The 15,058-nt window shown below is 42.3% G+C and overlaps 2 protein-coding genes across 2 annotated transcripts; one reads left to right on the top strand and one right to left on the bottom strand.

Annotated features, from left to right (window-relative positions):
• Positions 1–2,928: 2,928 nt before the first annotated feature.
• On the bottom strand, positions 2,929–6,224 carry msrb1a (methionine sulfoxide reductase B1a). The gene is made up of 4 exons (XM_056581568.1): positions 6,102–6,224; positions 4,928–5,070; positions 3,603–3,717; positions 2,929–3,277 (listed from the first exon to the last, which is right to left on the bottom strand). Exons 1-4 carry the CDS (start codon positions 6,154–6,156, stop codon positions 3,258–3,260), a joined length of 333 nt encoding a protein of 110 aa, XP_056437543.1. The 5' UTR covers positions 6,157–6,224; the 3' UTR covers positions 2,929–3,257.
• Positions 6,225–11,928: 5,704 nt separating this feature from the next.
• LOC130374589 (uncharacterized) lies at positions 11,929–14,383 on the top strand. The gene is made up of 2 exons (XM_056581448.1): positions 11,929–12,037; positions 12,307–14,383. The coding sequence occupies exons 1-2, from the start codon at positions 11,984–11,986 to the stop codon at positions 12,970–12,972; spliced, it is 720 nt and encodes a 239-aa protein (XP_056437423.1). The 5' UTR covers positions 11,929–11,983; the 3' UTR covers positions 12,973–14,383.
• Positions 14,384–15,058: the final 675 nt, after the last annotated feature.

Here is a 15,058-nt window from a genome sequence, read left to right as displayed (position 1 = left end):
TGGCTAGGGACAGAGAGATGTTGAAGATCTTGGTGAGAATCCCAGTGAGTTGGTCTGCACAAGCTCTGAGTACTTTCCCCGGTACGCCGTCGGGTCCTGCCGCCTTCCTCGGGTTCACTTGCCTCAGTGTCCTTCTAACCTGATGTTCCTGGAGGGTCAGCGGGGTGTTGGTGAAGGCTGGGGGGGGCGTTGGTTGTCCATCCGCCTCAAACCGGGCAAAGAAACTGTTTAATTCCTCTGCCCTTGTAGCATTAGAGTTGGTAGTTGTGATGTTGTGGCCCTTGTAGTTAGAGATGTGCTGTATTCCCTGCCACACCTGACGAGGGTTTTTGTCCATGATGTAGCCCTCTATTTTCCTTTTATATGCTAACTTAGCAGCCCTTATGCCCCTCTTTAGGTTCGCTCTGGCTGTGCTGTACTGAGCCCTATCTCCTGACCTGAAAGCAGTGTTGCGGTCCTTAATAAGGGGCCGCACTTCACTCGTCATCCAGGGTTTCTGGTTCGGAAAGACCCTGGTCTGTTTTGTGGTGGTGAAATTTTCAGCACAGAATGTGATGTAGGATGAAACAGACACTGTGTACTCCTCCAGGTCCAAACTTTCAAATAGACCCCACTCTGTCGTTGAGAAGCAGTCTTGGAGCTGGGAGAGGGCGTCCTCTGGCCAGGTGTTGATGGTTCTAGTAGTGGGCTTATTTTTCCTAATGTGAGGGGTGTAGGCTGGAATGAGATGCAGTGAGAGGTGGTCTGACAGGCCAATGTGTGGCTGGGGTACTGCTCTGTATGCATGCCTAATGTTGCAGTAGACACAGAGGCGCTGCATCCCATTAGGCATACCAGGCAATTGCCTGGGGCCCCGCAATTGCTTGGGGCCCCGGGCCACTACTAGGGGGCCCCCTAGAGCCCCCCCCCCCCCCCCTCCGTCAACAATCCTCTGCCTAGGGCCCCCACACTCCCTAGAATCACCCCTGAGTAGACATGGTCAAGTATTCTGCTCTCCCTGGTGGCACACTTCACATACTGTATGAATTTAGGGAGGACAGCCTTTAAACAAGCCCGGGTGAAATCTCCGGCGACTATGTGTACCCCATCTGGGAGCGCCTGCTGCTGTTTGTTAATAGCGCCATGAAGATAGTTTAGAGCTATACTAACGTTAGCATCTGGAGGGATGTACACTGCGATTATGATTACTACAGTTATCTCTCTAGGTAAATAGAAAGGGCGGCAGATGACCGTCAATGCCTCTACGTGTGGGGAACAGTAGCTGTGGGTTGCTTGGCTCTGTGAACACCAGTTATTATTTATAGACATACAAAGTCCGCCTCCTCTGCTCTTTCCGGTGTCTCTGTTCCTGTCGTGTCGGTGGATAGTGCGGCCGGCTAACTGCACAGCGTTATCGGGGATAGCAGGATGGAGCCAGGTTTCAGTCAGAATCATTACACAACAATCTAACTTAGCAACCCTGAGGATTCCGAACACCGATGTAGCTCATTGCTCCACATGTTTAAAAGAAATGTGTAATCAATTGTCGATACGGTTATTTCTTAAAGGAGACATATTACACCACCAGGTGTGAGTGTGATTAGCCTTACAAGCCGTTTCGAGTATATCCCCATATGACATCCCTAGTAGGCATGTCCCCCTAGATCTGTGCTGGATAGATCAGTCTACAAGCCTACCCAGTGGACTGAAGTAAACGTTGCTCATCTTTCCAGCACAGATCTAGGTGGACACGCCAACTAGTGATTCCATTTTCGAAACGGCTTGTAAGGCTAATCACACTCACACCTGATGGTATAATATGTCTCCTTTAAACAGAATATACCCGATTATAGTCCTTAAAGAAGCCCAAGGATACGTAGGCATAATCGTAGGCATGTCACATTTTTAGCGCCCTACATTCTCCGCTGTGGACCAACGTAGTTTCACTACATTTTGGTGTAAGACTGGCTTTAAGGGACCTGGTTGGTTTCAGTTTTTGAGGAGGTCTGCTGCAAAAATAGGAACTATCGGATGAAAAGCATAGGTATACATGTTGTTCTGTGTGGTACTGCAAATCGGACAAACGCTCCCATTCAATTGCATGGATTAACATTTCGCTCTGTGTAACACGAAAAAGTCAGAAAAGCTACCATTCAAAATGCACAGGTTTATATTTCGTTCTGTGTAACACAAAAAGACAATCCTGCTCTGGGGCAAGAATCAATACATAAATATTCGTGAGCATGAGCACGAATCGCAAGATACCGTCAGTATTGATCCATGATGTAAAATACATTTACTGTACCCCTGAAATCTCCATTAAAGACGTTATAATACGGTATCAAAATATGAATTTAGCAAGATTCAATACTGTTCAGCCAATGTATGCTCCATTTGTCTAGTCTTCGAATCATGCTTCGAAGACAAATGGAGCATACATTGGCATGTTTGGTAGTGTATTTGATCTGTAGACCAACTGCATCTATCAAACGACATCAGCACTCCAGAATCACGTTATTTTTCACCACTACTCACTCCATGTACACTGTAAGAATAAGGGGAGCATATTTTGATACTGTATTATAACGTCTTTATTGGCGATTTCAGGGGTACAGTATGTATTTTACACCACTGATCACTATTGTCGGCATTCGCATACGCAGAACCACTAAGTAGCACGAATGATATGTAGCATTGATTGGCAGAACACTGGGTTGAACCGACATATTCAAACACAAAAATATTTAGTTAAAAAGAATTATTGCTTTATTTGAATATTTACTTATTGCATAATACCATGTATGGCCTCTGTTGATAACAATTCATTTTTGACAATATGAAAGTGGTCAATATCGGATATTCAGAAAATATTTTAATAATTATGGAATGGTCGGTTTCGCATACACTGTACAACAAACATTAATTTCATCATCAAAAAATGATGCTAAAACCAATGCTCAATTGATCCTTTAATAGATTTAAAATCGTACCCAGTTGGGGAAATTGGAAACACACAAAAATAATCTCCAACTGTATTATTTAATCTTGTTGCAATCTGTGCGTCAGCATTCAAATATGAGGTGCATGTTTCCATTGTGAATGAAGCCCTGGGAAGTCCCTAGCTCTGTGGTGAGGTCAGTTGCCATCGGTGTCCTGGAGGTCTCAGAATGAGGCTTTGTCTCAGAACACGTCATCCTCTGGCCACACCTCCAGCCAATCAGAAGGACACAATACGTTGCCCGAATCACTCTATGCAGTTTCTACATCCTCAGCTCACTCTACTGGCCATCAACCTTATCTGTGGGATGAAGAGAAAGGGTGGGTGATGAAGTGTGGAATTAGAAAAGTCAAGTAGGATAGATTCTATATCGAAGTTGTTATGTCGAAGCAGCATTGCCACTGTTGATATGTATATACACATGCTTGAAAAAAGGTACGATATGCAAGAGTTGCAATTTAAAGCTAGCTCCAATAAAAACTCGCCCTACTCTGTCCAAACCCCGCCCACACTCACAAAGCGAGGCTAGCTTCAGGATAAGCACACACTTCAATGCCAGAAAACTGCACTGCCCTCACTGCTATTAGACATGCGTTTATGTATAAAAAGAAGACCTGTTTTTTACCTTTAGGGATGAATTTCAGTGAGCTGCTGAATATTCAGAAGCGAGACTTTCCCTTGGAAGGCCCATCGTTCACAAACTCATGGCCCAATCCGTTTCCGCACTTCCCACAGAGAACCTGAAACACATCAAGACCCAATTAGCAAGGATTGGCCAATTGCAGCTCCTCTCAGAGAGAAATTCAACATCACATTGAAGCCTGGTGTCATTCCAAACAGAATAGATTGCTCTTTACCCAGATCCCTGAGGGTCACCAAGGCCAGAGTGTTCAACTGAGCAGCCTAGCCCCAAGTCGCCTTCAGCAAGACCAGCTCATTATTTATATTAAAACTGTCTGGAATCAGCTGACCCAAGGCCGATTCATGCCTCCGGATCCGGACGAAATTCGTCCGTCCGTACCAAACATTGTCTCCGGGACTACCCTTCATACCTCCGTCCGGTTTCAGCGTTGTTATGGGTGTTACGCAATACATCCTCTAGAGTGCAGTGACTGTCGTGTCAGAAATTACCCGCACTGACAATCACAAACATGGCATCTGTCATCTGTAGAGGAGATGATTTCGCTTTGTGTCATCCGAAATCGGCAACAAAAAAAAAGGCGCAAAGAGTGTAGGCCTACGCGGCGGTGGCATGTGACACCCCTCACCAACCCGCAGATTATCTCCTCAAAATGTGGCGCCATTTATAAATGACCAGTTACAACTCATTGCCAAAGCAGGTGAACAATAAAATAAAAAGGTCAGGTATATAGTATAATATAAGTATAAAACGTTAAATACAATATACCTATACATCTCAGATATTATACTACTCTCTATTTTCAAAATGGTTGGACTTCTGACTATACTGCCGCCTCGATTTCCATTGCTCAGTTTCTCCTGGAGCACTCCGGATTCGTGGGCTCAGAGGCGACGGACCCACTGACGGACGAAACGACCTCCGGGATCGGACGAAAGAGTTCCTATCCGTATTTACCGTAGGGCAGGGCTATTAAACCTCCTTAACAAGTGGGCCAAAAAGGAAAACCACTGGTGGTTCATGGGCCACACATACAAAACTTATAATGTAAATTAAACGCTACAAGTAAATCGTACTTAAAGTAGTGTTAACTTAATATATATAGTACTGATAAATGGAATAAACTTGTAAGACGCATTCCTTTCTTTTTCACTTCTAATTGCATCATTATAACCATTTTTGACCTTACATATTTTGGACACGCAACCTCTTGCGGGCCAGAAAATAAATAAGAAGGGTATTCGGCCCGCGGGCCGCTAGTTGAATAGGCCTGCCGTAGGGTGTAAATGGGCCTAAGCGAGGCAGCTAACCTTGAACGCGCCGGGTCTCTCTACGTGCTTGGACACACTGTCCTCCTGGACCGTCTCTGTGAAGGCAGGCCATGGAGACGAGTGCTCGAACTTGGACCTGCTGGAGAACAGCTTGTGGTCACACTTTGAACATGCGTAAATGCCTGTGGAAGAACATTGGAGATGGAGTTATTACACATTGAAATGACTTACAATACATCACACACAGTTTAGTGTTTTTGCCAAATTGTATAGGTTCATTTTATCTGCAGACACACTCACAAACAACAGCTTTGGTTACAGTTTATGCTATTGTTTTGCAACACCAACATCTTATATTTTACTTTACAATAGGGCTTATACATCACAACACCACCAGGGATTTTTTTTTTTTAGATACAAAGAGTTCAAAATACTAAATTAATTAATTAATTAATTAATTGAAATACTAAATTAACGTTAATATAGGCCTACCCGTCACCTGGGCAGAAGTCGCACATCAAAAACGTTGTGGCGGATTAAAACAACAATAAGCTCCCTGTAATGCCAAACCATATTCTGACGGATTACTTAACAATGACCCAAAACAATTGCATATTAACTAACATTCCACTCCTATGCTTCCACAATGGCACGGTCAATGCGAGGCCCTAATTTTTCCGGACACAATCACTATAAAGACACCTCGTCCTCAAATGAAAGCTGATGGCTTCCGAGATTGGGCCGAACAAAACTGGTTCATCAACTAACAACCTCCTGAGCCGAGTACAGCATGCGTTATCAGATCAAAATATGAAAGCATGATGACACAGCATTTTTTATTCGGTCCTAACCGGTCATAAAATAAGCAGATTTTACTCAAATCCTATGTTTTAATTAAACCCATCCCATGGGACTATCTATTGTCAGTTGTTTACACACATTACACAAATGCAAAAAGTGCGGAATATGTATAAACATCCATTTATCTCAAAGTTCATTATGTAACTGGTCCATACAAAATGTAGGCTATAGACTAGACATCCACGGCATAGAAGTAGGCTAACCACTACTTGATACTGAGATGTAATTGTAGAAGAAGTATATTAGTTGTAACGTAATGCAGTTCTTTTCAGCAATTATTGATCGTAGGAAGCTGCCAAGTTATAAATAAAGCAGAAAGAACGTTAATAAGATGGGTGCATTTCCGACCAACCTGGTTCAAAATTGTCTTTGAAGATCTCTCCTCCAAAGAAGGAGCAAAAAGACATATTGCTTCGCGTACAGTGCGATTGAAACTAACTCATAGGATGTTTTTTTTCTGATTACAAAACAATTTCTTCTTCTTTTGTATGGTTTTTTTGGAGGTTGGCAAATAACTAATAGATGCATTACCGCCATCTACTGGTATGGAGTGTGGAATGAATAACCACCTCTACTATAAATAAATGCAAATTCAATAATAATAATAATAATAATAATATTTAATTAATACACAGGATCAGATGTTATAATCCCTTGTGCCAAAATCCAAGGAAAACACATATTCAGAAGCCCCTGTCCAAACCAACCTTATAAGCACGCTGGCTACTGAGATACCAGGCAAAGGTGAAAAACACGAGTCAACTAGCCCAACTAACAGCAGTAAATACAGCAGTAAGCAGAATATCATTGGGGTTATCAAGTGGGCCCCCTCTTATAATAATAGTAATAATAATAATAATAATAATAATAATTCAAATAATTTATGACCTATATTTTTTCAAACAAATTAGTTACCCTAAGAGAATGAAAGATAATTTGATGACACTTATTGGAATTATTTTGTAAAATATCTATTAAAACAAAATGCATCATCTCTTTTTTGACATATTCCCTCATCTGCCTTCTGTCTTGCCCATACCTCTCACAATCCACATGTTCTACAGTTTCTTCTTGCCCACATTCACACCTGCCTGTTTCATGTTTTCCTATTAAAAACAGTGTACTGTTCAGCCCTGTGTGCCCACATCCAAATAAGCCCCGTGATTTGAATAAGGTTTAATGTTTGTTGCACCTCATATCTGGTCTGCTGTCTGAATGGTTGACCTGTCGGCTCTTTAATGCTGAACTGGAATCTGAACAAATAACCAATCTTAATGGCCAACCCACTTCCCTGCTAACAGTATTGCCAGCAGTTCACCAGTGTGCTGATATTTCATTATTAACCCTCTTCCCTAACTTCACTTGGAATTCCGGTACAGTAAAAGCTGCCCCTACTTTGTTTATTGAGTTTTTAGGTGTGTCTGTTTAAATTTGAACATAGCTAAAGAATTTGTCGATGTACTCCTGTATTAATTGTTTATTTGTTTTTTTGTGTTCTAATAATGTTAAATCAACTGTAGCCTCTGGCAGAATCCAAGGTGGAATTATTGGTACCGGTACTGTTGGAACTACATTTAATTGTGCTATACTGAATTGTACTGCTCTCTGATTCGGTGTCCATCCAAAACTTTGTTGTTTCCCTTCTCTCCTTTTCCCAACAAGGGTTTAAACTGCTTTGCGCTGGATGATCCTGGCTGTGTAGGTTAATCCAGTAGTTCAAGGACAGCTGTACTCTTCTGAACTCTAGAGGCATCTCCCCCAGTATACCTGTAGTGCTGCTGTTTGAGTTGTTTTTATGGTCCTGTACATACTCTCCAAGCCTGATACTGAATGTTATATATTTTGAGAGATGTATTAGCTGCTGACCCATATACTACACAGCCATAGTCTAAAATAGATCTCACCAACCCTGTGTATATAGCCTTTAACACTGTTCTATCTGCCCCCCAATCATACCCAACTAAACACCTCATTACATTAAGATTTTTTTACACCTGTCCACCACTTTCTTAATATGTACAGCCCATGTAATCCTCTCATCAAACCATAAACCTAAAAAATTATAATGTTTTACTCTCTCCAACTCCTGGTTGTATATTTTTAAAGGGACACTGTGTAATATTTTAAGTCATTTATTACCTCAAATCAACGTATTCATTCATAAATAAGTCCTCATTGGTGTAAAATTATCTCTGCCAAAAATCGCCCTTATCCTCCTGAGCGAAGAATAATTAATATGTAGTTACGGATAAGCTTCATGGAGGCTTCCATGTTCTTCCAGTCGATGAACTGCCAAGAGGGACAAAAAGCACTACGTGGTACAGGAAATGCAAACGCGTTTTCACTCTGAGCCAGCATGAATGATGACTGAAATAATTCACTATCTTGCTCGAGGAGTAATTACTCATACATCATTAGCTTATAATAATGATTCAATGCAGTTTGAAATTTGTTTGAAATAACGAACCTCATCATCACTCGAATGAATGACTCGATGAGGTAGTATTGGATGTCATGACACAGCTTCTTGGCATATACTGCCCACCGTAGTTTTTGAACAAGCGAGCACTATTAGTTTGAATGCAATATACAATTGTACCACTAGATGGGAGTAATATTTTACACAGTGTCCCTTTAATTGAACCTCAATCCCAATTTTCTTCCTAGTAAAAAAACATTATCTTTGTCTTATCCACAAAAAATACCCTTGTTATAGCCCTCTGCAATCACTGCCCTATCTCTACAGATACTATCATATCTTTAATTACAAAGACTAATGTCGGTTTCAGCCAGGTTTCCTGAATACATATGACTGCTGGTTTATTCTTCAAATCTTCTAGAAATCCTTTAAACTCCTGTCCATTAGCTATTATTGGCTACCATTGTGTTCCATTGTAGGATAATCAAGTTGGCCTATCACCCGAGCCTCCCTGCCGCCTAGCTTCTGGCTGATATTCTCCCATGATACATCTTTCAAGCCCATTTATAACATCGGAGCAGTGGAGGGACTTATAGGCTTACTGGAAAGCTTATTAATCCGATTCTCACTTTGTCTGGAATTACAGCCCCCTGAAACTCCAGGAGCACTGACAAACTCTCTTCCCTCCTCCCCTCCACTAACCTCAACAGTCTATTCTCCACTCACCATGCCACCCACAATACCAAGTTTGAGCTTTTCCGGATCAACAGGTATGCCTGTTATTACTATAAATCTTCGCTGTTTCCACCTCCCCTATCCTACCCTTTAGCTCCCTGGATGATACACCCATCTTTCATTTAATATCTGGTGGTCTCTGCATATAATAAATAAATAAACATCTATTTATAACGAAATAAATAAATATCTATAAATATGTATGTGTATTTAAATTACACATATATATATATATATATATATATGTATATATATCTAAATATATATATATATAGATACACATACATATTTATACATAGGCCTATATATTTATTTATTTTGTTGCTTCGAGGAGGTCTGGTGGTCTCCGTATAAATAAATTAATAAATATGTAGCCTGTACACCTTTTTACACATATTTATATATATCTATTATAAACGGAGACCTCCAGACCTCCTCGAAGCAACAAAAGTGATGCATTAAATTCAAGAAGGGCTGGCGAGAATATGGATATGCCATACCGTCAATATGAATTTCATTCATTTCCCACAGGATGGTCAATGGTCAGATACAGATCTCGTTATAACAATAATTTATATCGATGTAACGAGAAAGGATGTAATGATAACGCCATGAAGATAAAGGCTACTTGGTTATATAATTTAAATATAATTAACTTATAAAGCGTATAACAAGACAACGAGACGATTTGTGGGCAAGCAGAGGCTGCATTTTAACAGAATTCGGCCTATAACCTTATACAATAGTCTAACTCTATATGTCAAATGTATGATATGCTGTAGGCCTACGTATAGGCTAGTTTTTTATATTATAAATATTTAATAATTGTCATACCTAACCTGAACCACATTCCCCATAGAAAAAGTACACTTTGTTACTTGGTGTTACAACCCTCTTCGTCCTGGAGGGTGGAGGAGCAGTGAGGTTGACTGGATGCTTGATGTTGGTAGGTGGAGGAGCAGGGAGGTTGACTGGGTGCTGGATGTTGGTAGGTGGAGGAGCAGGGAGGTTGACTGGATGCTTGATGTTGGTAGGTGGAGGAGCAGGGAGGTTGACTGGATGCTTGATGTTGGTAGGTGGAGGAGCAGGGAGGTTGACTGGCTGCTTGACGTTAGCAGGTGTAGCACTTGCAGCCGCAGTGTTTAGTCCAAAAGTTTCCATTGCAACCCTTCATTCAGTGGCGGTTCTACATTGAATTACACCCCAGGCTCGACCCCCTCCGAGCGCAAAACAAACACTTGTTATAATAAAACATTGCTGATAATATCTAAGTGAACCCTTGGTTGAATTTACGCTGGAATTACACTTTAAGTTCTACCTTAACATTTTGTGTGTTTCCTGAAACGTTCTTTGCTACGAATCACAGTATGTCGTTCGTTGGTAAGATTGGTCTGAAGCGCTCGTAGAACCTTCTTAGCTCTACCATAGTGATGGTTCAGCTTCTGACGCTAGTCGCCGCCACTGATACCAGAAATCCCCGTTGTGCATGAAACTGCCGCATTGGCAGTGTTATGGAATCACTCACCTCAGATTACCCCGTTGACATATCCAGAAAGCCCTTACTAGCCGATAGCAGAAATGGTTGGAGAAATAGTTCGTGCCCCGGCCCGGGCACCGTGACCTTGGGCACCGCGACCACTCCCGCGTCTCCCGCGACTCCTGCCATGCCCCGTGAACGAATGAATGAATGGCCCGGGAACCACGGGCACCGCGGCCCGGGCAACGCGGACTCCACGAAAACAGATCGCACGCAGAGGCCTAAGGCCTACATTTTTTGTATTTGAAATGCAACAGTCTTTTCGCGGAGACTACGCTCAGAGCAGCTGGAACTGAACAATAGGAAGGAGGTAAACGGGCTATGAAACAATCATAAATCAGTGTTGTGTTACTATAGAGATCATGACGATAGCTGATGTAACAGGAGTCCGGGCGTGTGCAGGACCGAACCGCGCTGTATTATCACTGTTCCACTGCGCATAGACAGTAAAAAGTAGCTGAGAGGGTAGAGGGGTTAGAAAGCAATAAATGAAAATAGGCTATTTATTTCAGGTAGCCTATTATTTCACCCCAAAAAATAAATAAAAATAAAGTTTAAAATCTCCCCCCAAAAATGGAATCACGTTCCCAGCGCCCCCTAGTTGTGCGAACGCCCCCGTTGAGAAACCATGGTATAGATGGTAAAGCCGTACAAGGAGCCACATGGGAAAATGTTACAGGGCAAGGGGTCAAATCGGTACCGTTACATGGAGGATGTTCCCTGTCTCAGACAACAAATCAGTGGCGCAGTATGAGTGCTATGGATTTGCCTTATACTGGTCATGGTTTACTTCAGCTGGTTGAAGGTCATGCGCTGCGGCAGAGTATCTGCCAAGGAAAATAAATTTTGGGATACGAGTGGTTGGGGGATAACAAGATCTATTCTAATGCCACTTGTAGGCCTATGTGGCCGACGGAGACCTACCAGAGTTGTGGAGAAGGAAGCACTCGACATGAATGCACCTGGACTGAAAGAATAGGACTGGTGTTTGTTACCGCGGCCGAAGATACACTGCACACGGTCGTGGAGGCTGTTGGACGAGGGGTCATGACTATAGGAGGATGGATGCTGGACAAACTCCTCGCCCTGATGTGGCTGCTCTGGCCGGTGATGCTAACCTTTTTCCTAGTGGCGCTTGGAATCCTGGCCTTTTTTATTATTTTTAAAGCAGGAACTATGGCAGCATTCCAAAGACTGTTTGGTATAGCGGCCCCCGTCAACAAAAGTCCCCAAAGGAATAGGGAGTCATCCTGGGCTCTGAAGGCCATTAGATAAGGAGCCTGCCAAAACCGAGTGGAACTCCCCAATCTCTACCAACATGATAGGGAATACTCCTGGCCTTGACCGACAATAGACCGAAATTTGACTGACAACTGACCAACAAGATGAAAGAGCCCCTGTCCCGGCTGGGGAGGAGAGATCGAGAGATGACGGAAATTGGGTCCGCCCTACCCTGCCCCTCGGGGTGGGTGGAGGCAAGCAGATATATTAAGCCAGTAACTGCGTGGTTGAGTAGTTGTAGTCGACTGGTGACTGACTAGCGATGGATGTTTCCGGTACCTCCACAACCCCACTCTTGACGACCTGGCCTGCTAATGTAAGCACAGATGAGTTTTTGCGGTTTTACTTTTTGATGATATGCTGGGGGGCTTTTTGCTGCAGGGGTTCATGGTTGGACCCATGGAGATTTCTCACTTTAGGGATAACAATAACCAGACACATCTTGAGGATGGTCTCTGGTCCCTTGGATCTCTGCATGGGCCTATATGTGACCCTTTTGTGTGTTTTGTGTGTTTTTATGTGAGTATGTTGGAAGTTATTGGTTGTTGTACGGTTGTGGTTGACGCTGTGCATTTGTCGTTGCAGAGAGCTGCCGAGTGTTACCGGTGTCAGGCGGGTCCTACCCAGGCCCTATACTTATGGGACGTGGAAGAACGTATAATCTGTAACACTTGCCATGATGACTTGCCTGGATTCTTTAATGGACATGGGATTTTTAGCAGTCAGGGCGTGCCCTCGCCGGTGTCCATATCCATTATGCTAGATTTGTACACCAACTACCCCATAAATTGGCACAATGATGTGTGTCCCTTGGGGGATGGGACCCCCGTGGAACCACAACAGTATGCGAATGGCCAATATTTTCCAGTTATCCCGCTAGTGTGGGTGAGCCCGGGTGGAGCATGCATGAGTACTGCCATTCTGGGGTCTGGCCTGTGCTTTGCTGCGCGTGCTATGCCTGCAACCATCTTCATGATGCAGTTTCCAGACCGGGGCCTGCAGACGCGCATGCCTCCATCTCCAGCCCCCTGCTGGCTTTCTGATACACCATGCCCGGCTCGTCCGCGCCGCCCTGCGGCCACGGCGGGGGCCCTTCGTAATCCTGATGTGCCAGGCGACCACAGACCTCCGGGGCCGCCAACTCCCCTGGATGTCGTGGGTGATTGTCCCCATCCCCGCCCGACTGTTCCCCCTCACTTCCCGCCAAGTCGTCCTGCCCCGGATTGGCTTCGGGGACCTATGGATGTGTAATGTATGTGTTGTCTCCAAGGGACTCTACCGAAATCAAGGAGGGGGTGTCCAGTAAGGTAGATTTCTTGGAGTCCAGGAGACAGGGCGGAGGTGGTGATGTCTGTGGGCGGATAAGGGCTGGGGAGGCATGGGTTGTTGGGAAATTACCAAGGCCAAGGGAGATGTGGGTTTTTTTCCAGCAGGGGCTGAAGGATGTTAAAGAGGCATGGATTTACTTATGTCAGTGTTACTTATGTTTCAGGTTTATTCATGTATCAGTTAAACATCATAAAATCATATATCATGTTTTAGTATCATCATATAACAATCATTTTCGTTGTTTCTTTGTTTTAGTATTATCATAAATCGTATCATCATATCATATATCATGGTTTAGTATCATCATATAACGATCTCTTTCTTTAATATCTATCATTCATTCTAAAGTGTTTCTTTGTTTTAGTATCATCATAAATATATCACTTTCTTTAATATCTATCATTCATTATAAAATGTTTCTTTGTTTTAGTATCATCATAAATATATCTCTTTTTTTAATATCTATCATTCATTATAAAATGTATCATGTTGTTTTGACATAATCGAGTATGGAAGTAAGCACTTAAAAGGATTCAAGCACTTATTGGTAAAACTATGTTGTCCTACACTTATGACAGGTTGTATTGTTGGATTGTTTGACATTTTATGATCTTACACTTACAAGGTGTTGTATTATTGTATTGTTTATCATTATGTGGTGTATTTTACTTATTAGTATAATTTGTGGAACAAGTAAGAACAATCTGAAGGCGTACGTGCCTGAGAGTATCCCTTCCATGGAGAGGGGGAAAAATACCCAGGTCACATTGACCTGATGCAGGCCAGCTGCATAAGAGAAAGGGGAGGTTACAGAGGTAAAACTTCTAGATACTGATACGGGTTGCTCCCGCGTCATCAGAGGGAGAGCCGCGCTGGTATGGGTTGCTCCGGTGTCGGGAGAGGGAGAGAGAGGGGTTCTCTATCTCTCCTCGGGCACGGAGGGTCGGTCTCATCAAATGGTCCCACAGCCAGGAAGGTCTCATCAAATGGTCCCACAGCCAGCGGAGAATCTCTCTCTCTCTCTCTCTCTCTCTCTCTCTCTCTCTCTCTCTCTCTCTCTCTCTCACTTTAGGGTGCCACTTTGACTTACTGTGTTATAATTTGTTGTGTTTTAGTTAGTGTAGGCCTTAATAAAATAATACATATATTTTGTATTCTTCCTGTTGTTCTGTGTTCTTGCATTTTTTGCTGATTGTGAGACGGTTCAAACTGTACATATTATAAGCATTAGTGATCTCAGAAGGGGATTTGACCTAGCTGCAAAAGTCTCTGCAAGTATAGTGAAAGAGCGTATCAATTTTTTAACATGGTTACTCTCTTCCATGTAGGCTACTGCGCTTTTTTTAATTGTTGAAACAGCACAATATGCAGATATATCCTCTGGTATGTTGTGTGCCTCCGCATGTTGTATAAATAATCATAGTGGGCTGCCATGGCCAAAAATGCCAGGGCCATTTTTTGGTCCCATTCCAGCCCTGAAAGGGATACTCTCAGGCACGTACGCCTTCAGATTGTTCTTACTTGTACCACAAATTATACTAATAAGTAAAATACACCACATAATGATAAACAATACAATAATACAACACCTTATAAGTGTAAGATCATAAAATGTCAAACAATACAACAATACAACCTGTCATAAGTGTAGGACAACATAGTTTTACCAATAAGTGCTTGAATCCTTTTAAGTGCTTCCATACTCGATTATGTCAAAACAACATGATACATTTTATAATGAATGATAGATATTAAAGAAAGAGATATATTTATGATGATACTAAAACAAAGAAACATTTTATAATGAATTATAGATATTAAAGAAAGAGATATATTTATGATGATACTAAAACAAAGAAACACTTTATAATGAATGATAGATATTAAAGAAAGAGATAGATTTATGATGATACTGAAACAAAGAAACAAAGAAAATGATAGTTATATGATGATACTAAACCATGATATATGATATGATGATACGATTTATGATAATACTAAAACTAAG

Source organism: Gadus chalcogrammus, chromosome 2 (assembly GCF_026213295.1).
Source record: "Gadus chalcogrammus isolate NIFS_2021 chromosome 2, NIFS_Gcha_1.0, whole genome shotgun sequence".
Lineage (NCBI taxonomy): Eukaryota > Metazoa > Chordata > Actinopteri > Gadiformes > Gadidae > Gadus > Gadus chalcogrammus.
The sequence above is the reverse complement of the archived record's forward strand: the minus strand, read 5'-3'. Positions and strand labels throughout refer to the sequence as shown.